The sequence below is a fragment of the Podarcis gaigeae genome (assembly GCF_964106915.1).
Source record: "Podarcis gaigeae genome assembly, chromosome: 1".
NCBI lineage: Eukaryota > Metazoa > Chordata > Lepidosauria > Squamata > Lacertidae > Podarcis > Podarcis gaigeae.
Genome location: NC_139678.1, coordinates 22,968,489 through 22,992,430, shown reverse-complemented (window position 1 = coordinate 22,992,430; position 23,942 = coordinate 22,968,489). Strand labels below are relative to the sequence as shown.

At 47.2% G+C, this 23,942-nt stretch overlaps 2 protein-coding genes across 2 annotated transcripts in view; both read right to left on the bottom strand.

The window, feature by feature from the left end:
* Positions 1-23,942, bottom strand: part of LOC310841298 (cation channel sperm-associated auxiliary subunit beta-like) — a 105,436-nt gene that overhangs the window by 65,695 nt on the left and 15,799 nt on the right. The gene's annotated exons all lie outside the window — the stretch shown is intronic.
* The window catches only part of LOC310841450 (cation channel sperm-associated auxiliary subunit beta-like), a 50,303-nt gene that overhangs the window by 13,770 nt on the left and 12,591 nt on the right, over positions 1-23,942 (bottom strand). Inside the window, exons 10-19 of the mRNA XM_083732558.1 lie at positions 22,883-22,929; positions 14,608-14,760; positions 13,369-13,521; positions 9,068-9,212; positions 8,089-8,240; positions 5,950-6,092; positions 4,887-5,083; positions 3,846-4,172; positions 3,310-3,449; positions 1,578-1,784 (exon numbers count right to left, since the gene is read on the bottom strand). Of these exons, the coding sequence (XP_083588684.1) occupies positions 1,578-1,784; positions 3,310-3,449; positions 3,846-4,172; positions 4,887-5,083; positions 5,950-6,092; positions 8,089-8,240; positions 9,068-9,212; positions 13,369-13,521; positions 14,608-14,760; positions 22,883-22,929 (1,664 nt within the window). The remainder of the gene's footprint in view (positions 1-1,577; positions 1,785-3,309; positions 3,450-3,845; positions 4,173-4,886; positions 5,084-5,949; positions 6,093-8,088; positions 8,241-9,067; positions 9,213-13,368; positions 13,522-14,607; positions 14,761-22,882; positions 22,930-23,942) is intronic.

The window sequence follows — 23,942 nt, the reverse complement described above, 5'->3', positions numbered from 1 at the left end:
ATAGAAAAAACTTGAGCTCTCTTAGCTCTCTTAGCAGAGTCCTTAGCAGAGTTTTGCAGCAGCAGAAAGTGTTGCCTTGTGTGTGGATAATAAATCAGACTGAATGCAGGCTTCTTGCTAATCTCCAACAGCCTTTAATGAGAAGAAAAACATCATAAATCAGCCCGGCGAGAGAGCGGACATCCTTTCGTCTCTCAGCCAAAAATGAAAGGAAACTCACACAAAAAGAAAGATTCCCGTATGTGAACAAAACCACGCCTCAGAATGTGAGACGTCACACAGAACTGTTTAACCCTGTAAGTTCTGATTCTCCTCACAATTATATGATGAAAAATAAGACCGATTTCCCCTTTGTGTCATCTCCCCAACCCTGTATTCATACAATTATTACCAGCAGCACAGATTTCTTTTAAAAAAAATTTAAAAAAAAATTATTAAGGCTTTATTAATACAGATAAAAGAACAAATTTAAAAAGCAAACTAATCTAAATGAAAACAGAAAGAGAAAGAGAGAGAAATGCAATCCTCTCTCAAAGGTAGATCTCAAGCCGTGCCTCACACATAAGGGGGTGGCTCCTCCCAGATCTCACCTGGGAGCTTCCCTTCTTCCAGCCTCCCACCCTGGGAGACCTTCCCTTCCCTGCCTCTCACACAGGGTCCTTCACCAGCCAGCCCTCATCTTCACGTGCATACACCCCCTCATTGACCCAAAGCAGAGGACATAAAAACAACACCACCAAAAGCAGAACCAAAGGAAGGCAGGAAAAAAACATGAAGATGAAAATAATAAAAGAGTGGGAAAAGAAAAGAAAGGGGGGAAAGGAAATAAAAGGGCTTCTGATTCAAATATCCTGAGAAGAGCTCTGAAGCCCAGACGTAATGAAGGGACGCAGAGGGCATAGCACTGCACGTATTGGAAACTCCCCGATGCAGTCGCCATGAGCGGAGGTATCTCTGTTTCTTTTAAGATGTATCTGAATTTCGGACTTAAGAAACATATGTGTTTTGGAAGAAAGAGAATGGTAACCTGTGAAATGAATCAGCCACTGATTGCCAAGGTTTTGATCTGGAGATGATTAAGATCGGAATTGGTGCAGGATCAAGGAATAACATCAACTCCCGATATCCAGAACACAGGAAGTCATCCAAAAATGTTTAATTCGGAACTGTTTAGCTGGCTCTTTTGATTGTATTGTGATCTGGCATGATTTGGCATCAAATTAATGTGGCCTCCATAGGATTGTTATTAATGAAAGATTTAAAAATTGATTTTTTTAAAAAAAAGACAGTTGGAAATGTTGACCCTGCCTTCTATCAGAAGAAAAGTTAGCTTTTACTTGTCTGCTTCACTGACACAGATGCCAGAGAGTGTAGTGACGTCCTCAGCATTGCTCTGTTTCATGGGCCACACTTAAATCCATCCAACTCAGGAGTCTTGTGCCTGGGTATGGTTTTGGAAAAATGTATCCCGGGGCTTCATAGAACAATGGGTACATCTGTGCCCTTCCCCTGTTCAGAACATTTAAGAAAGGGTACGAAAGAATTCTAAACTAAAATGTAGGATTTAGGATCCTTACCGGTAGCTGCTTTAAAAGTCTGGCAATCGCTGAGCCATTTGGTTCAGCGCTGACATCCTCAACTAGCCAGTCTGAAGGAGAGGTTTTAGCAGATAGAACATAGTGCATTGCTTTAAGATAGGAGCAGGAATTCTTCAGCGTTAAGACAAGAGTTGTCACTTCACATCGGAGAGATCCCAATGCGATAACAGCTATGGTGGTTTTACCCTAGGGATGTTTATGAAAAAGCATAACATTACTTGGTCTCCAACATAGATGAATATAATTAGCTTCCCATCATAGGATGGATCTACACACGGGGGGAAACCCACTATAAATAAGTCAGAAATTAAATCGTTATAACAAAAGAAAACAAACACTATGGAAAATCGCAAAGAATTTTGTTTGTTTTTTCTCCAGCACCATCTGGTGTTGCATGTTTATAATGCACTCAAAGAGCAAGGGTTGGCAAACTAAGGCCTGTGGGTCGGATAAGGCCGAAGGGGCTCTTTAATCCAGCCCAAGGACTCTGCTGCCCACTCGGACTGCTTTGAACGGAATGCCTGTGTAAGATACAATTGCACTGTAGTCATTAATAACTTGCATCCCATTGCTTTCAGTAAACCTTGTAGTGTAGTCTTATACCATATAGCTGTGTCTGTGCTAAACTGGTGCCTGAAGGTGATTAGGGGTAGGGTGAGGGCTATTAAAAGGAGTGTAACACTATGAGTGGCTGGTTTTTGTATCAGTGTTGCGTTCCCCCCAAAGGCTGCCAATTAGTGCTGCTTTGACCTATGAAGCCTTAAACGGCTCAGGACTATAATACCTCAAGGACCGCCTCGCCCTATATAAACCAACCAGGACCCTGCAGTTTTAACCTTAGGCCCTTCTGCATGTGCCTTCTCTACAAGAGGTCTGGAGGGTGCCATCACAAAAGCGGGCCTTTTCTGTGGTAGCTCCCCATTTGTGGAACGCTCCCCCTAGGGAGGCTTCCCTGGCGCCTTCATTGCATATCTTTAGTTGCCAGGTGAAAATGTTTCTCAGGTGTTCGGCTGATTAACATTTTATAGCTTTTAAAATGTGCTTGTGCTTGTGGGAGGGGGATTGCAGGCCTGTGGGCAGTGTGCCTTGGGAACTGGGAAGTAAGCAACAAAAATGACATAAGAAGAACTTGGAAATAAATTGGCCATGAGATTTTGGCATAGGCATTGGGTGTGTATCCCAAATCATCCTACCTGATTGCTGGATGATTATTCACAAGGGTCAGTCCTGGGTTAAGGGTCCCCTCAAGATGCTGGTAAACTAAGCTGACAGCCCCTGGCCACTGAACGGAAGTCCTTTGGCCCATCACCCCCACCTCACGTCATCTGGACCTTCGGATTTCAACCCAGACGCCTTTACCAGGGTACCCTGAGATTTTTACATGTCCAACAGGAGAGGCTCCCTCTCACCCCCAGGTTACACTAAGTATCCAACCCAATGCCTTTTCCCAGCACACAAGCTGGCCCCTCCCTGCCAGCTCACCACCAAACCTACTAACATCTGCAACCAATTCCCATCACATCTACAACCAAGTCTCATTACTCTACAATTTCTAGGGTTCTGTGAGGAAAGCCATAGCGTAAACTGGTCTAAAACCAACATAAGTTTGTTTTGTACAAAAACACGGGGAGAAGATTTTTGGAGTCTGAACGCACATTAAAGCTGTGTGTACTTTATCAAGGTACTCTGAAAAGAGCTGGCAGCATGTTACCTTTTCAAAAAATCTACTATGAACAGTGATATCGATTAAATTGCTATTGTTGTCGTCAAAATGAATTTTTGTGCTCACATCCAGTAGAGAAGGCCTTCCAATTACAATGTGCATTAGCCTATTATGGAACACATTATACGCTGCAGAAGGAAACAACAATGAGAATGATGGTTATTTCCAATATTTCTTTCCTGTAGAACAACCTCACACAAAAGGCAAAACTTAGCTCCACTCTGAGACTGCAGTTGGGTTGAAAAATACTTGAGGATTTTGGCTGATTCCAGTGTACCCTTATTTCATATACATCTGTGTACAAAAGCACATCAAAATGAGAAATCCATATGAAAGATCTGTAGGCAGGATGGGAGTCAATAGGATAAAAATATATGTAAAATACATTTTGTTGAATTTCAGTTAAATTATTAGAGTGAGGATCATAACTTATAAAGAGTTTGCTTTCATATGATTTCAAACACTTTCAGACATTTTATAGAGAATACACAGAGTAGAGAGACAAGAAATATATGCAGTCTTACCTACATTAATTGGAGTCACTCTGAATTTAAATTCCAGCTTTGACCCAATATCCAAGTATTTAATGGCATGGCGTGGTAGGTCATCAAACTGTTGTATTGCATATCTACATATGTCAACAACAATTTTCCATTTTCTTTTATTTACAGTGCCAAAGTCATACAAGAACCACCTCCCAGGTGGAATGTCTGTATTTAAAGGCACCCTATTAGGCATAGTAGCATCTCCTAAAGCATTTTGGTCATCCACAACTTGAACAATGAAGAAACTGCTACTGCCTGGAATCACCACTGTTTTCTCAAGATCGGTTGGTTTGAACATATAAGGACCTGGAAAACAATAAAATAATGAAAACATCATTCAATGTGCAGAAGCTGCATTTCCCTTTGTTGTTGTTGTTGTTGCTGCTGCTGCTGCTGTGAATATGTCTAATTTACACAAAAAATAAACTGACCTGAAGCTATGGCTTCTTTGACATAAAGTTTAGATTCCTAATTTTTGACAGACTGCCACTACCTGTGTGGCTCTCCTAGTCAACAGCAGCCCTGTAATTCCCACAGCTCATAAAACTTTTTATTTTGCTAGAAACCTCAGAAATGCAGGCAGTGTCAAGTGAAGGCTGAAATCCCATGCTTCATTCACAGGCTGGAAATTGGGGGCTCTTTCTCTTCTTTTTATGGGGCTACCAGATTAACTCCTTACCTTACTGTTCTGGGATACACCGTCCATATCCTTCCTTCATTTTGCCATTTTGTCTCCATAAGAAAATTATGAATTTACACATAGTTGGAGACTGATTGGCTGGCTGTTGATTTAAGAAGGGGATCTTGTAGAAATAAAAATGACTGGATGGTGAGGAACATATAAAAGAGGCTACATAGGAAATTAGGAAATGCTGGGCAGGGGCCACCACCATGCAACCAATCTTAGGCGAATAGTATTCCCTACAATTCTTTTCCTATATATTTTCCCACTTAAGTGTGATTAGCATAAGCCAAAGACCCTCCTTCCAAAAACTTTTCATTATCAGGTGATGCACAAACCTGGAGAAGTCAGCTGAAGCCTGTATGATATACTGGTCCTTGTAGGGGGCAAAACTCTTAAAGTATTTGCTGTACAAGGGCTATCAAGTTTAGATTCAACAGGAAACCGATCTAGAACATCTACCAGTACAGATGATATAAAGCCCGGAGGACCTGGCGTCCTAAAAACCTCTCTGATTATACACGATCCTCCTGGCCTAAATTAAAAAGAAGCATACATTTAATACCACCTTGATGATGTCAGATCACACATCTAATGAATTTTAATGAATTTCGACTAGTTCCTAAGATTCCCTTGCTGGAAAATAGTACTAAGAGAAAATTGTGGTTTCAAGCATGTCAGCTGGCACAGGGCTGCTGTTCAGCAGCTATTTCTGATCTTTTGAATCACTATGATTTTGTATTGAATTGTAGTAATTTTTTGATGAATTTGTCTTTAGCTTTATATTCTCCTGTGCTTTGAATTTACTACCATGATCACAATGTCTGTTAACTTGTAATGGTATTATTGTTACTGTGAGCCACTTTGAGCTGAACAGTTGTTGTGGGAAAGCAGAATACAAATATTAAATCAAATCACACGAAAATACCCCTTAATCTCCAAGTTAGGTACACCCAGTAGGTACAATATTTCATGGGCCATATTATCTGAACCTGTTCCTTCTGGCTCTAGCAATATCACATCCCTGGAAGACAGCAGACTCCAGCAGTCTTTGCTCCCAAATGTGGTGGTGGGTCCCCGTCCCCCCCAGATGATGAAGTCATGGGAAACCATGTCATCATCATACACACTGCAGAAACCATTTCCAATTTCCTCTGACACAGAGGAAGCCTACAAGTTTTGTTTGAAACTTGTATTACACGGTATACGTTGCAAATGTTAGTACAAAGTGGTTCTAAGAGCAGGCAGAACAAGAAAGTGGCAACCCTCTGAACAATTTAACCAAATTAGAGAGATGCTATTTTGCTATATTCTGTAAAATAGCAGGGTACATTAAAAAGAAAAACCCAACAGAACAAGACATTGCTTGTTAACAAAACATATGCTGTTATTGATATTTACTCATAATCTAATCTTTTGCCTCTTTGCAGACTACTGAATCTCTCACGTTTTGTTGCTATCAGTGGCTCGTGGTTTAAAAGTAACATCTGCTCTTCAGTGATATACTGTACAGCCAAAGGACCTTCAAAACCTAAGTCAATATCCTGGAACAAAGTGAGAAAATTAATTATATATATATATTTTCATGCGTTTATAGATACAAAACTTGCTAAACAATTTTAGGAATAAATAGGAGTTTTAAAAAAGATAATTTAATTTATAATAGCAATCAGAAGAGAAATTGCTTAGAAACTGTGTTTCTTTATAACAAGAGGTAATTCACATATCACTTCTGCCCTCAAGGTCTTCAACGTCAACGTTATAACTCAATTGCTCTACGGAATTCCAGTCTGGCTGCCAGGGTTTACCGAGCCGGTAGAATGAGGGCAGGCAGCTTGTGTCTAGAGGAGGTCAACACAAGGTAGAGACTGCAGCCTGGGCGAGATTTCTTACATGCTGGTTAAACATCTGCCTCACAACAGATAAAGATCCTCTCCTTAGTGAAGTTTTGCTAGATCCCTTTCTTTCCCCAGGGCTACAACGGTTTAACATAAAGGGACAGCAACTTGTTCTTAAATGTAAACTATATGTTGATCTCCGCCTGCAGTTCCTAGATCAACTCTGCATCCCCAAATGGAAACCAGAGTTAGAGGTCATACATTTTCTATTATTGGGGAACAATCAGGAGCTCACCAAGGTAGTGGCTAAATATCTTTATCTGTTTTTTTGTCGTCGAAACACATTGCAGATGTCTGATCTCCCTGGAGACCTAGAGATGTAATGTTAGATTGCTTTGTCTCTTTCATTTAACAAATGTTTTGTGTCACTGGGAAGGCGGGAATTGTCACGGCTAAAATGGCCACTGTTTCTTTAATGCGAATAAAGCTGGGTCAGCATGAGTCAGCAGCTTGCACCAGTTTGTATATATAGAGTGTGAAATGTTAGTTTGTTGCTGAGGTTGAGTTGGGTTGGTTGGTTGGTTAGTGCTGGTGTGTATAGTTATTCAGTCGTGTTTTGCACAAGGACTTTTAAGAATAAAACTCTGCAAGGATATTCTCATGGACTCTTTTATGCCGACAAGGGTCCGAGGACCAGGCTGAGGAGACAAAGGGAAGTCAGAACCCTTTTCTTCTTTATTTTTGCTTTTTACAAACACTGACAGGAATTCGGTATTGATTGCTATGGATGTTGGTATGTGATGCCAATAAAAGGTTTGATGATGATGAAACTGGTAATTAAGCAGCACAGACATAGCTGCAGTAATCAAAAAACAATACTGATAGTACTAAATTTCTCCCTAGTTTCTCTTAAATTTCTAATGAGTACAAAACTATGCTTTTAAAAATCAGTATTTGCTCAGGGTCCTGAAGATAATGGTAGGAGTCAGTTAAAGCTAAGCACTTTCAAGTCCCACTTGAAAGAAGTGAAGGAGTTGAAGGTGGCAACTTAGTTGAAGCATTATGTGACTTTGCCTGTGCTAAGGAGGTGGGGCAAACTCAATGGTTTTCTGAAAGTTTCATTAATGCACTCCTTCGGCATATAGGGCACATATACAGGAAATATGGTTCGGATTGAGCTATTGGGACCCGACTGCGCTGCTGAGGCCCACTGCCTTTCAAGGTGTTGCTGCCAGGCCAGGCAGGAGCAACAGCCAATGCCCAGACTGCCAGCTTTAATGGTCCTTCTTGGCAGGGAATCGACCAGGGTTCCTGGGACTGTGGAGAGATTTCCTGCAATGCCTGGAGCACGTCAGGCCAGAGCTCGAGGGACCGCAAATGTCGCCCCCGCGCCCCCCTAGAAAGCAGTGAGCAGCTATTTTTTTTCAGGAACAAAATAATTATCTTTCTTGCTTTAACCTATTATAATGGTGGCATTTCTGAAATCAACTTTTAATGTTTTCTTTTTTAAAAAAGAATTTAATCTATTATAAGGATATCTAGATAGTGGTGAAAAAATGCTGGATTAATGACTCCAGTGTCCATTCTAGCACTAGCTTCCTACTTTGGCATGTTGGAAGAGTGAAGGTTTGTCCTTAACAAGAACAACAATTATTACAATCTCATAGACATTTTTCATTCACGCATCAAAAGCATACTTAACCTTCAAGAAAGTGTCCACATCCACACTCGTCTCTTTTACAAATGAGTCAATTGTATCATTCAGAGAAATATGATTTAATATTCCCAGGTGGTCAAAGTACATGTTGAAGATACCCTTTGCCGGGGGGAAAACCTTGGCATATCTCAGTGTACCTACAGAAAAGGGGAAATATAAATAATGGGCATGCATCAAATCTTATTATTTTAGGAAGCATGAGTTTATTCTAGAACAATAGGTTTCTGTGAATATTTGGAGAGATCAACAGCTCTTCCAACCCATATTTAATCAATGCAATGAGGAAACAGATCGTTTTGATGAGGATAAAGTATATCTAAATTATGCAACTTCAGACAATAGTTCCCAAGGGCCAGGATCTAACAAGGTCATATGTGGTCAAATACTTTGAAGCATGCAAGGAGGTGTTGTTCCTTTTTGGAAGAAGCTCCTTGTGCCTCATGGTCTGAATGGATTGGTCGGCAATTGAGGGTTTTGGAAGGTGGGGGTAGATGCAGGGTGCTGCAGCAACAAATGAGTGGATTTAAAGCTTCTAAGACCCACTAGAAGATTGCAACGGCTCTTTGGATCCCAACCAACCATACTACACTATGAGATATCAGCAAGCAGAATGCATAGGGCATTTATTCCCTGGAGAATAATGTGAAAATAGGGGCATCAGGAGACAAGATAATAGCCTTTGCTGTTGGTCACCCAAGTTCCTGCAATCTCACTTAAGATAGAAGTCATAGAAGATGCAGTGAATCTATGTCTCTAGTCTACATGGTTCTTGGTTTGGGCACCCTTAGGGCTCCCTGGTTCTGCCCAGCAGAGAGTGAATTCCTTAGGTGCATCAGGTGCTTCCACTTGTTTCTCCCTATCTAGCTATGAGAACACATAGGTTGGGGGACCTGGTTTCTTAGCCTAATCTCATATTTGAGTCTTCAAAGACTGCAGGAGACTCCATTTTTTAATGTTTTCCTACCTGCCTTAGTGTACAAAAGGTTTGCCGCGTCAGTCACAAATATCATTGCTTGGGTGTAAACACATGAATCTACATGTATAATCATCTCAGCATTTAAAGTAAAGAATGGTGCAAACTGGGTGCCTCCATCATAAGAAATCCACACCTAAACGGGAGGGGGAGAGACAATAAAGAATATTGTATGAGATCTTTGTTGGCATCCATCTGTCTTGAGAGACAATGGAATGTGCCTCTAGGGGTGAGGTCAAACCACTGTGTTAGCAGAACTGAAGTGACCTCCAAATAATAATAATAATAATAATAATAATAATAATAATAATAATAATAATAATTTATTTGTACCCCACCCATCTGACTGGTTTCCCCAGCCACTCTGGGCAGCTTCCAACAAAGATTAAAAATACATTAAAATGTCACACATTAAAAACTTCCCTGAACAGGGCTGCCTTCTCTTTGACATCTGGTGGGAGGGCGTTCCACAGGGCGGGCGCCACTACCGAGAAGGCCCTCTGCCTAGTTCCCTGTAGCTTTGCTTCTCACAGAGGGAACTGCCAGAAAGCCCTCGGCGCTGGACCTCAGCATCCGGTCAGAATGATGGGGATGGAGATGCTCTTTCAGGTATACTGGGCTGAGGCTGTTTAGAGCTTTAAAGGTCAATACCAACACTTTGAATTGTGCTTGAAAATGTACTGGGAGCCAATGTAAGTCTTTCAGGACTGGTGTTATATGGTCTCAGCGGCTGCTCCCAGTAATCAGTTTAGCTGCCGCATAGTTGTAGTTTCCGGGTCACCTTCAAAGGTAGCTCCACATAGAGCACATTGCAGTAGTCCAAGCGGGAGATAACTAGAGCATGCACCACTCTGGCAAGACAGTCTGTGGGCAGGTAGGGTCTCAGCCTGCGTACCAGGTGGAACTGGTAGACAGCTGCCCTGGACACAGAGTTAACCTGTGCTCTCCATGGACAGCTGTGAGTCCAAAATGACTCCCAGGCTGCACACCTGGTCCTTCAGGGGCACAGTTACCCCATTCAGGACCAGGGAATCCTCCACACCAACCCGCTCCCTGTCCCCCAAAAACAGTACTTCTGTCTTGTCAGGATTCAACCTCAATCTGTTAGCCGCCATCCAACCTCCAACCGCCTCCAGGCACTCACACAGGACCTTCACCAACTTCACTGGTTCTGATTTAAAGGAGAGGTAGAGCTGGGTGTCATCTGCATACTGATGAACACCCAGTCCAAACCCCCTGATGATTTCTCCCAGTGGCTTCATATAGATATTAAAAAGCATGGGGGAGAGGACAGAACCCTGAGGCACCCCACAAGTGAGAGCCCAGGGGTCTGAACACTCATCCCCCACCACCACTTTCTGGACAAGGCCCGGGAGGAAGGAGTGGAACCACTGTATGACAGTGCCCCCAGCTCCCAGCCCCTCTAGACGGTCCAGAAGGATGTTATGGTCGATGGTGTCAAAGGCCGCTGAGAGATCCAGCAGACAATACTTTATACTCTACTCCAATTTTTTGCGGCCGACGGAGCCTCCCACATCCCTTCTGCATTGAAGGTGTACCACCCTCTGTTATGCTGCCCCGCTCTGGGCCCCAGGGTCCAATTTAACATCGCTGGGGACATTGCAGAATCAGTTTCTCCATCGCCTCCTGAAACTCCCCATGTGTGTGAGCAACGCAGCCATACGTCTGGAGTTAAGGATTGCATCATTGGAGACTGTCATCTGGAAGCAAGTCTTTGGCTATTGGCTGTCCAGCTGGCATAGGCTTCCCAACCATTACCTCTTTCAGTGCCTCTGGCGGGATGACTTTGTTAATCCGTGGGTAGGAAAAATCCATGCCAAACTTCTGAGCATCAGAATTTCCGCAGCGGACTCCTTAAAGATGAACCTACGCTCAGCCAAAAGCCTTATCGAGCAAAGATTAGCAGACATTGAAAATCAACACAACCTCTCCAGGAGTGAGGGTGTCTGCTCCCCCAGGTATCACGGAATAACCCCACCACTTGGCCTTCCATCATACATGTCATCTCTTTCATTGCAGGAGATCTTGGGGTCCCTACCAGGCCCCGGTGGTACAGGTGGTTCCGATAGATAGCGAACCACCTGAAAAAGTCTCCTGCTGCTGTTTTCTGCAGATGCAATGGAGGTGGCGAAGAAGGCCCTTTTCACCGTCGCCATTGCCACTTGGTAGGCTCGACGTTGAAGTCTAGCCTGTGTCCGGTCTGATTCAGAAAGAGTTTTCCGCCACCGGCGCTCTAGCCGTTTCAATGATTGTTTCATCACCCTCAGCTCCGGGGAAAACCATGGGGCTGTCCGGGCTCCATGCAATCGGAGAGGGCGCTTCGGAGCCAGACAGTCTAGCCCTGGTTAACTCCGCATTCCAGCGTGCCACCAGGGAATCAGCTGAAAGGCCATCAACTTGGGATAAAACATCCCCTACTACTCTCTGGAAGCCAATTGGATCCATTAAGTGGCAGGGGCGGACCATCCGAATCGGTCCCACCTCCCCGCAGAGGGGAAGGGTTGTGGAGAAGTCCAGTTGCACCAGGAAGTGATCTGACCATGGCACTTCTTTTGTTTCGCTTTTAGTTAGTGTCAGATCACCAACATCCGTAGAGGTAAACACCAAGTCTAAGGCTTGTTCGTGGCTATGAGTTGGGCCATACTGACAGCTAATAGGAGCCACAAGTGAGAGTTGAGCACAAGGTAGGAACTGAAGGTGGACAAACTACCCCGGAAGGAGCACAACGTGTCCCCCAACAAAGGTACTCCTCCTCCTCTAACACCCCATCATTTGAAATACCTAGAAGCACCCACCACATTGTCTTGAAGATGCTGACGAATATTTACAAAAAGTCACATAGATGCTGACTTCCAAGGGAGAGGAACGGTGGTTTGGCTGTCTCTCTGTTAGCTCCTGACTATTAACCACTCTGAAGATAAGGGTGATCTGGGAGTTATGCTCAAATGAATGAATATTCAGAAACAAGTCACTGGACAATATATCCCACAGGATAGCAACTCTGTTGCATGCCTGCAGAACTCACATGCATCTTACTCAAGCACATCCAGCAAGCCAACTTTTGACCAGTGTGCAGGACAACACACCTTTCAATCACCCAACATCATGACCATGCCAGGGGACAGTCATGTGAGCCGTCCCAGGCAACTGCCCAAATTTGCATTGAAACTGCTGCCAAATCAGAGCCTTTTCCTCTCCGCTGTAGCAGCAGTTTCAATGCAAACCACTTTCTCTTCCTGGAGCAAGGTGTGCTCTCACTGCCCACCAGAGTCAAGACACCCATATTTTTTTAAAAAAAGAAATTAATAATGGTTTGATGTCTTAACCCAGGTGTGAGACAGCTTAGCAATGTAAAAATGCAGGCTGAACCATCATGCAGGACAAAGGAAGATTACCCTAGCCACAAGCTAAGTACAGAGCCATTAAGAAACAAGATGGGGCCACTGGCAATCCAAGAGAACTGTCCTCCCCTCCCGCCCCCCCCTAAAATATAAACAGAGACACGAAATTTGGAAGCTTGCCAGGGTAACTGGGTGTGATGTCACAAGAAGAGTTTGGGGCTTTGGGCAGGAGGCTTGGAACAGAAAAAGGAAAGAAGCACAATCTTGGCAGGCAGGCCGCGAGGAAGCTGGGAGAGATGCCTTGGACTGCAGTGCTGGGGGGGGGGGCGAGAAGCTTCTCTTGAGATAACTGTGCTGTTAAGATCTGGAAACCCTCCATCTAAATTCAGGTGTAACTATGTGAATAAATCCTAACTCTTAAAGCTATGACAGCCTCCACTCAAACCCTCTAAGTGTCTCCATTTCCCAGGGATGTCCTGATTTAGAGAAGCCATCCCCGTTTCTGATTTGATCCACGAATATCCCACTTTTCCTTAGGATAGCCTTATTTTCATTGGGAAAATGTTGGATGGTATCCAACCCCCGAGCTGTATGAAGGCAATCCATAGGGAAGTTGTTGTTTTTTAATGTTTAATGTTTTATTATCTTTTTACATATGTTGGAAGCTGCCCAAAGTGCTGGGGCAACCAAGTAAGATGTGTGGGGTATAAATAGTAGAATTATTGTTATGGAATGAGGGGTTCCTATTTTCATCGGAGAAATGTTGGAGGACGTGTGACTTCTGTGTCTTGATTCTCAAGGGAAACACGGCTGCAGGGTGAGAGTCTGGAACCCCCAGAATCTTGCTACCGCTTGACAGAGGTTGGGGGTTGGCATGCCACCTTTGCAACACTATGTGCCAGTTGTTAATACACCTTCCTTCTTACACACCTGATTGCCATATGCATACAGAAAATGGCTGTTTGGGTGAAAATACAATCCTTTTGGTATAAATCGCGGATCTGGAAACCAGAAGGCTGGGAATTTTCTTTTTTTATTCATGCTGCCGTCTGTCAACTTATGCACTGATATCAATGCCCGATTCTAGGAAGAAAAAGAAGGAAACACAGTTAAACATATGCATTATCAAAGAAAGAAATGATACAGCAGAAACACAGTGTCCAAGCGGAGTGTTAGAACTGGGGAGGGATAGTTGCCGCAAAGTCAGGCCTCAAAGTCCCAGCAGGAGTGTCAGCTTGGCCCTGTGACCGTGGGTGCCCAGGGTCGTGGGTGCCATGCAGCATGCTTGGCCCTGACACCAAAATTTGTGGGTGCGCGGCCCCTTCATGGGGAATTTTGTGGGGGTTTGGGCACCCAGGGCCCCAGGGAATTGGCACCTATGAGTCCCAGATTCGGGACGTTTAGTTAGCTGAATGCCCTCGTGCCTCAGAGGGAAGGAAAGACTGACCAAGAGCAATTAGACAACAACAACATACTTTTACTGACCTTAAGAATGCAGTAGAAGAGGTGCCCAGATGCAATCTATCTGGGCACTTCCTCTGCCTTCTAAGGGGCAATCAAAAATATATTGCCTAATTATTGTTCTAAGGGAGGAAGAAGGCACCTGTGGCATTTGTAACTGACAAAGAAAAAGAGATGCTTTAGAAAAGACAACAATTGCGGGGATCAGAGCACCAGATGATACAATGCCTCATTTTAAAATGTTTCCTTTTTAAACATCACCGTGGTCATTGTTTTGAAAAAAATATCCAACATATATATTGGAATCATGGAACTGAAAGGGAACAGAAGGATCTATATTCTTCAGAAAGGCATTCATAGACTACCTGTGAACTTAGGTGAACTGTGGAAGTTTATGTGCTAATTAGTTAATTAATATCCCACCACTCCTCCTGAAGGCACCCAGCTTGGCAGTGGGGTGGGGAGGGAGTTGAGGCTATTGCAGGACACAGGTTTGATATTGGTGGGTCAGCCAGGGGAAATGGGGAGAGGGGGCTTTCAATCAGTTGTCCCATCCATTGCGAATTGCCCCCTTTCTAATTTAATTCAAATGCTTTCACCAAACCATAAATCACATCACAAAAAATGAGAATCGATTCTAAACTAGAGCAGCAAATTGCCATCTGTTCAGAGGTATCTATTAAAAAGGAGTCCTTTGGTGCACTGTACCTGTTGAGATAACAATGCGATGCCAGTGTTCTGTTCATAATCAACGAGAAAAGAAACCACTCGTCTGGATAAGTGCCTTTCACCTTTCATTTTGTGAGGCAAGCAGCTGTGCCATTTTTGAAATGTATCATTGCTATAGAAACAAGTGGATTCCTGTTTTTTTAAAACAACAACAACAAAAGGATGCAAAGTAATCGATTTAGAAATACATCGTTGTTCGAACTTAAAAGCTTTGCCAAAGAATCCACTGAGCTCTGAATATACAGGAGTGGCGAGTGGGGAGGGGCAATGGTGTGTACCTGGCCTCCTAGCAGGACAGCCACTGCCACTGACCAGGAGGGAGAAGTGGAGGGCCAAGGCAACAGAAAGGTCAGAGCTGTACGGTGCACCAACATGAAGATGTTGATGATGATGCACCCATGCAGCAGTGGTTTCCCCATTACCTTGCCCCTCCTGTCCTCCTTCCTGGTAAGTAGCAGCAACTCGCCGTGTCAGTGCTCCACTCAGCAGGCCTCTCCTGTATAAATGCAAACAAGAAGCAAAGCAAGAAGATTTTACAAGGACAAGGGCCAAAATGCACATTACTGATGCTTTTAAAAAAGTACACACAGGTCCTACTAACCAAACACTATGCATTCCCTGGAAATCACTCCATGGGCAAGCATTCACATCATTTCCATCAATTCCTGTGCGAACGTTTCTAACTGTGTTTTTTGTAAGATCTCCCCCCACCCCCACCCCAGTCCCGTCACTCCATGGTTTCTTCCTGAGATGGCTGCAGCTTAACAGCAAAAGAAAGACAAAGGGGGGAAATAAATTTTCGAATCTCTCCTGCTCTGATTTGTCTGATATCTTTCGCTCCCTCCCTCCCTGCATGGTTTCTTCCCCCAAACAGCTGCCACTGACTAGCAAAGTACAAACATGCAAGGAATTAAGAAAGTGGGTAAACTCCGGATGTTCAGATATCTGAATCTGTGGAGTGTATAGTGAGTCTTAGAATAATTCTTTAATTTGGACATTTTGTGAATTTTTGCATGGCTAGCAGGCAGAAAGCAGGGCCTATGTATATGTTTAAACTGGCTATTTTTATTTTGAAGAAAAAACTGTTACAAAATGCCTTCATCTTCATCTTGCCTGGCACCAGTTTTCTTTTGCTGAAAATCACTCACCTGTGACTTAATTTTCCTGCACAGCATCCGCAGAGGCAAACTGAAGTGAGGTTGATAGAATTTTCTGCCAGAAACTGTTGTGGGACTGAGAAGCCTGGATCAGAAGCCTGTTCTGGATTGGAGCCCTGAACCTGCTTTTTGGGACCCACAATATGAACCAATGGCCCTTGGTGAATACAAGGACGTGTGGGGACCCCAAACAGTGACTCCTCCAAAGACCTCAGTGATCATGTAGTGATCAAAAGGTTGAGATGCTCCTTATGCTATCATAAGCTCCTTATGCTACAAGCTAAGGGCTTAGTAAATAAATATAAGAACTTTGAACTTATCCTAGTAGCATATGGCAGCCAGTTCCCGAAAAGCTCTGATAGCGACCACAAAAGCTTCCAGTAATAAATTTGCTCAACTGTCCTTTTGATTTCTGAACATTAATGTCAGGGGTTCAGGAGCAGAGACACAGGAGATGGAGCAAATGGAGAGCGAGGAGGAGGAATCCGAGGGGGGTGTAGGCAGTGACAGTGGTCAGAGAGATTCCACGAGTCTCTCCAGCGAATCGGAAGATTCACAGAAAGGAGCGCCGATGGCCAGGGCAAGGGGGGGTGCCAAGGGGGAAACCCCAGAAGGAAGGGGCCAGCGGGGACTCCCTGAGCAGCAGTTGGAAATCAGGACCAGCTTCCCCACCAGAGCGCAGTGGGGGGGAGGAGTCCCAGGCACCACCAGAGAGAGGATATGAGTCAGGATTGACCACGCCTCCATCGGAGAGCGGGGAAACGGTCAAGAGGAAAGTCACAGGCTGGGCGCGCGCGCCAAGTTCAAATGTACAGGCGAGCGGCACAGCAGGTAGCCCAGATAGGGAGCCAGGTCCTAAACCCCGCCGGAAAGAAGGGCAAGACTCAGGGGGGTCAGCGTCAGAAGAGTCCAGGAAGGAGGAAACCCCAGGGGGGCAGAAGGACCCAGAGGAGGAAGGAACAGCGCAGGAGGTGGAGCCGGGCTAGGATCTTAAACTGGTGCGGAAGGGATAGTGACTCAGAGGGGACTTCGCCGATCTAGAGTCAAGACGTAGGGCTGCACGCTCTGGGGTTTGAAATGGAAACTAAACTTCAATAAAGACTTTTGTACATTACATCAACCGGGCGTTGGTCCTCTGTGAGCTGGGACCTAGAGGCAGCTCTGACAGTAAGTCCCCTCTCTTCACCTTTTAAAACCTCGCAACGTGAGGGAACGCAGCGAGGGGCGAAGATTGGTGCTTCGCGAGCTCACGAAAAGGAGGCAAAATGACTACCGAAGAACACATAGCCAGTCTGCGGAACGCAGTAACACAACTTAACGCGGAAATTTTGGCATCCAGGAAAAAGGAGGCGGAAGCAGCGGCTGCCTGCCAGGATCTGCGAGCCAGGTTAGAAGCGTTGACTACACAGGGGCTGCCGGGACCCAGACCAGAGGGGATTGGCCTGGGGAAGAGAGGAGGGAGCCTGGTGTCTCATTTCGATGGGAATCTGCAGCAGTATCCTAACTTCAGAGCAGACGTGATTTATGCGCTAAAGTTGCTGGAGAAGGACTTTAGAGATGAGGAGGAGAAAGTAGGCTTCATAGTCAGTCATCTCCATGGAGAAGCTAAAGCATGGTTGCGCAATCTCTGGAGAGATAAGGATCCAGCCCTCCAGAAGGCGGATGCCTTCATTAAAGCGATGGATGTGTGTTTTTTGTCAGAGATTGATGTAGATATCGCCAGGAAAGAGGTGCATGGACTGAGACAAGGCAGAGCCACTGTGAGACAATATCACTCCCGTTTGTTCGCATTGGTCAACGCACTGGGGTGGGAGAAAGAGTCAGCTGCCGTCAGGGACCTGTTCTGGGAGGGGCTGAACGGTGCTGTGAAAGACGAAATCGCAAGGGGGGAGAGACCCCAGACCACCAAAGATGTGGTGCAGAGGGCGCTAACGATTGGGGTGCGCCTGGAGGAACGCCCTTGGAGCAAGGAGGAAGGGCGTTGGGGATGCACGCCAGCAAGAGCACCGCCCTCCTTTCCCAGGGAAACAGCGCGCGCTCAATCCACGCCTCCGCTGGGAGGGGGAGAAGAGCCGATGGAGATAGGTGGTGCTAAGGCTCAGTCAGCAGCCGGAGCCCTAACGCCGGGAGCAGTCAAAACGAAGCCTCCTAGAGGGAACAGGAAATGTTACATCTGCGACAGTGCTCAGCACATGGCGAAAGAGTGTCCCCGGAGGATTCACAAGCACACTGCAGCCTCAGCCACAGTAACAGAATCAGTTCAGCAGAATGCACCACAGCAGGGAAACGGAATGGTCTGGCTGGAATCGGAGGCACTGGGGCCCAGCCAGACAAGTCAGTGAAGCAGTCCCCAGGAATTTTACAGCCCACAGACCCCCTCCCACCCAAACCAGTGGTGCAGCTCACCGCATCCCTCCAGCTTCCCAATGGGCTCACCATGGAAGTCCCTATTACCATTGACTCTGGCAGCAATGCAGACTTTATCGGAGTGGATTTTCTCAAACAACACAACGTGGCGCTCCTGCCGGCCGCGATGCCCCTGAAAGTAGTCACGGTGGACGGCAGAGAGCTACTAGGAGGGCAAGTGCTGCAGCAGACACCTCCAATGGTGATGCGAATTGGTAATCACCGCGAAGTCATCAGCTTCAATGTCACCCACCTGTCAGACACGCCCATAGTGTTGGGCATGAGTTGGCTGGACAGGCACAGCCCGGCATTAGCATGGTACCAGCGTCAACTGACCTTCGGCTCCTCCTACTGCGCAGAACACTGCATCCTCGCTAACGCGGAAGAGGAGGGGCACGAGGATGGACCACAGCTTAACTTAGGCACGTTGCAAGCAGTACCCAACAAGTACAAAGAGTTTTTGGAGGTTTTCTGCGAGAAGGAAGTAGACAAGCTGCCTCCCCACAGACCCTACGACTGCAAAATTGACCTCCTGCCGGGGGCGACGCTGCCAACGGGGAAACTGTATTCCATGTCTGAGGATGAGCTGCAGGAACTCAGGGAGTTCATAGATCACAATTTGAAGCGGGGATTCATCCGAGAATCCAAGGCGGTAGGGGGCAGTCCCGTGTTCTTTGTGAAGAAGCGGGACACGCCCCAAAAGAGGCTGGTAGTTGATTACAGAATCTTGAACTCGAAAACCAAGCCCTCAGCCTTCCCCATGCCCAAGATCGACGACCTGCTGGCGATGGTGAGGAAGGGTCGCATCTTTACTAAGTTAGATCTACGCGGAGCGTACAATCTCATACGAGTGAGGGAAGGTGACGAGTGGGAAACGGCCATGTTTACGCTGCTGGGCACCTATGAATATAGAGTTATGCCTTTTGGATTGCAGAATGGTTCCCACTGTTTTCAGGCCTTCATGCACCACGTCTTAGCGGGTCTCCTCTACAAGAAGTGCGTCTGCTTCCTGGACGACATCCTGATCTTCTCGGAGTCGCAAGAGGCCCACGAGAGAGATGTCAAGGAAGTTCTGCAGCGGCTGAGGGACCACAGGCTTTATGCCAAGCTGGAGAAGTGCCAGTTCGACAGGACGGAGGTGGACTTCCTGGGCTACAAGCTGTCCGACAAGGGACTCGCCATGGACAGCGCCAAGGTCCGCTCGGTGCTGGACTGGAACAGCCCGCGCAATCGGAAGGAGGTCCAGAGGTTTGTCGGCTTTGCCAACTTCTATCGCAAATTCATCAAGGGTTTCGCTATGCAGACGGTGGCCATCACCGACACCCTCAGTTCCAAGAAGAAGAAGTTCATCTGGACTGAGCAGGCGGAGCAGTCCTTTCAGAAACTCAAGCGTCTCTTCGCGTCTGAAGAACAACTACTACATGTGAACCCCACCAGGCCCATGAGGGTGGAGACAGACGCCTCAGACAGAGCCGTGGGGGCCGTCCTGTTGCAGCAAGACCACCAGGGGGACTGGAGGCCGTGCGCTTTCTACTCCAGGAAACTCAGCAAGTCGGAACAGAATTACACCATCTGGGACAGGGAGTTGCTGGCCATTCATGCAGCCTTCAAGGCGTGGCGGCACTTCCTCATCGGAGCCAAACACATGGTGCAGGTCCGCACGGACCATAAGAACTTGGAATACTGGCGCACGGCGAGGTTCCTGAACCAGAGGCACATCCGCTGGGCGGAATTCTTTGCAGATTTCGACTTCAGGATAGAATACATCCTGGGAGACAGCAACATCATGGCGGATGCGCTATCCAGGAAACTGCAGTATCTAGAGGAAGAGGCACCGGCGGCGGCCAAGCACATTTTCGCACCGGAAGCGTGGGCATGCGCCTCAGCCACAGTGGACCTGGACGCGGTACGTTGCGTGCTGCAGACGGACCCCTTCGCTCGAGCCAAGATGGAGGAGGTGCGCAGCGGCACAGCGAGGGGCGACGAGTTCCAGATAAGTGACGGACTGCTCATCTGCAAAGGGGCCCTCTACGTGCCAGGAGACGACCTCCGAGCGAGAGTACTGCAACAGTTGCACGACGCGCCCAGTGCTGGGCACTTCGGCAAAGAGAAGACGGTGGAATTAGTAGCCAGAGACTTTTGGTGGCCCAAGATGCGGGGGGAAGTCGCAGATTATGTCAATAGGTGCGATACCTGCCAAAGGGCCAAGCCGGTACACAAGCCACCGGCGGGACTGTTGGAACCGCTACAGACACCGTTCGAACCGTGGGAGAGGGTGGCTCTGGACTTTGTCACTGATCTGCCCAGCTCGAGGGGGAAGACAGCGGTACTCGTGGTAGTAGACCTGTTCACCAAGATGGCCCACTTCATTCCTTGCGCGAAGGTGGCCACAGCGGAACAGACAGCCAAGCTGTTCATAGACCACGTGTTCAAGGTGCACGGCCTACCACGGTCTATCCTGTCCGACCAGGGGCGCCAGTTCATCTCCAACTTCTGGCAGAAGCTGATGGGCATCCTGAACGTCAAGGTCAACCTGGCGTCGGCGAGACACCCGCAGACCAACGGACAGGCAGAAAGGGTCAACGCCGTCATGCAGCAGTACCTGAGATGCTACGCGAACCAGCAGCCATCGACCTGGGTGGACTACCTACCGCTGGCCGAGTTTGCCTACAACAACACGAAGCACGTGTCCACGGGGGTGACACCGTTTTTCGCCAACAATGGGCGGCATCCCAGAACCTTCCCGGGTTTAGAGAAGGTGAGGGAGGGGGAGCCGCAGGGAGCAGAGGCCGTGGCAGGGGAGTTACAGGAGGTCCACGAGCAGTTCAGGAGGCAGTTGGAGTTAGCAAAACAAGCTTACAAAGTGCAGGCAGACCGACACAGGAGAGTTGGGGAGGACATCCGGGTGAGGGACTGGGTCTGGTTAGCAGCCCAGGCAGTCCCGGCCAGATCATTAGCCAAGAAGAAGCTCGGGCACAAGCAGCTAGGGCCTTACCAAGTCGAGGCACAGATCAACCCGGTGGCCTCCCGGTTGACACTCCCGGAGGGATCCAGAATGCACCCGGTCTTTCATAGATCAGTGCTAACGCCCTACAAGGCACCTCACAGGTTTCAGGCGCCAGGGACAGCACCAGAACCGCTCAGGGGGGCACCTGAGAAGGGGGGGTCGCTGGGAGAGGAGCCACTCAATGAAGCCACAGAGATTTTAGACTCGAGGTGGGGGGAGGAAGGGATAGAATATCTCCTCGCCACAGAAGACACCCCAGCCAGCGCCAACAGGTGGGTGCCGGAGTATGCAGTGGAGGAGCAGTGGCTCAAGGAAGAATTCCATATCATTTTCCCGCACAAACCCATGCCAGCGGATTATTTCGACGAATATCTTTTCACGCCCACACTCTCAGCCAGCACTTTCCAGGGTTTCTCATCAGCTGAGGAGACGACTCCGGGGACTAGTTCCCCAGAGGGATCACTCTCAGGGTTTGGCACGGGAGGGTCTTATCGGTGGGAGGATCAACCCGAAGTGGGCTGGCGCAGAGACCTGCCGAAGGGACCTTGGCACGCAGTGTCGTCCCAGGAACCAGGGGAAGAGGGGATCTTGGGGGATCTGGGGGTGGCTCCAGGTTTCGAACACGCCTCCCAAGAGATGGAAGCAGAGGAGATCGCCGTCGATGAGCCCATGCAGGACTTCCCGGACTTATCCCGATGGCGGCACGCCACGGGGGACGAACTGTATCCAGCGCTCACCCCCACAACACTGGAGCTCCCGGAACCCGCACCTGAAGAGGGGGAGTGGGGAAGGGGGGGCTTCGAGGGGGGGATGGATGTCAGGGGTTCAGGAGCAGAGACACAGGAGTTGGAGCAAATGGAGAGCGAGGAGGAGGAATCCGAGGGGGGTGTAGGCAGTGACAGTGGTCAGAGAGATTCCACGAGTCTCTCCAGCGAATCGGAAGATTCACAGAAAGGAGCGCCGATGGCCAGGGCAAGGGGGGTGCCAAGGGGGAAACCCCAGAAGGAAGGGGCCAGCGGGGACTCCCTGAGCAGCAGTTGGAAATCAGGACCAGCTTCCCCACCAGAGCGCAGTGGGGGGGAGGAGTCCCAGGCATCGGGACCAGTGTTCTCACCACCAGAGAGAGGAGATGAGTCAGGATTGACCACGCCTCCATCGGAGAGCGGGGAAACGGTCAAGAGGAAAGTCACAGGCTGAGCGCACGCGCCAAGTTCAAATGTACAGGCGAGCGGCACAGCAGGTAGCCCGGATAGGGAGCCAGGTCCTAAAGCCTGCCGGAAGGAAGGGCAAGACTCAGGGGGGTCAGCGTCAGAAGAGTCCAGGAAGGAGGAAACCCCAGGGGCAGAAGGACCCAGAGGAGGAAGGAACAGCGCAGGAGGTGGAGCCGGGCTAGGATCTTAAACTGGTGCGGAAGGGATAGTGACTCAGAGGGGACTTCGCCGATCTAGAGTCAAGACGTAGGGCTGCACGCTCTGGGGTTTGAAATGGAAACTAAACTTCAATAAAGACTTTTGTACATTACATCAACCGGGCGTTGGTCCTCTGTGAGCTGGGACCTAGAGGCAGCTCTGACAATTAATTTGCCAAGGTGGCCAGGAAGTCAAATTATGTACTGAACAGAATGCACCAAACCTCAACTATATGTCAGCAAATTTTCATAAGGTTTTATTGTCATTTGGCTTACCTGGCTCAATGACTTATCTTTGTTAAATGACAGACCAACATAGTCCGCTGCAAGAAAAGCAGAAATATATTAGCTACAACTCAGTGCTTGCACTTCTAAAATATAGTTTACAAAAGGCATCAACCCAGCTTCATGTGAACAGTTAAAAAGAACTCAGGGTGAAAATTTGAAATTATTTTTGTGACATGCCTTAAAATATATAAGTGTATATGAGCGGAGAGGCATGCTCTGTGGCTTGAGCTGGTTTATTGCAGGAAAGCATTGCGGGAGCGCTCTTTGCCTCCATTTACATTATGGAGTTTTGCAGGGTGCTATTTTGTCCCCCATGTTTTTCAACAGCTACATGAAGACATTGGAAGCAGACATTAGGACATTAGATGACACAGCTATATTTCTCCATAACGTTGGAGAACCCATGGCTTCAAGTTACAAACAAAAGGGAGATTCCAATGAAACATCTGGCAGCAAGAGCTGTTTGACTGTAGGACAGACTCTCTCAGGAGGTTGTGGACTCTCCTTTCTTAGAGGTTGTTAAGCAGAGGCTGGATGGCCAACTGTCGAGGATGCTTTAGTTGAGATTCCTGCATTGCAGAGAATGAGACAAGATGACTCCTGGGACTATTTCCAACTCTACAATTCTATGATTCTGTGACTGAATCTAGAGTGGCTGTGCAAGACCTGGGACCAGTGCCTGAATGCTGTGATGGACCAGATGAGGGCAAATAAAGCGAGTTTGAATTCTGGGAAAACAAAGGCCTCAGAGGCTTTGTAGGCTGGTGGGCTCCCATGTTCAGGAGATATATATTTAAAAACACAATATTAAAACAACTTACAATTGCAAAAATAAGGTGGGTCCTTGAAATTTACACTTCAAAGGCCAGTGAAAGATAGGCCAATGCCTGTTCTGTATGGGGCTGCACTACCTCTGAAGGAGCAGGTACATAGCTTAGTGATACTCCTGGATACATTGTGTCATTACAGACCCAATTGACTTCTGTGGCTAGAATTGCCTTTTACCAGCTTAATCTGGTAAGGTAGGAGCACCCATACAGGGATAGTT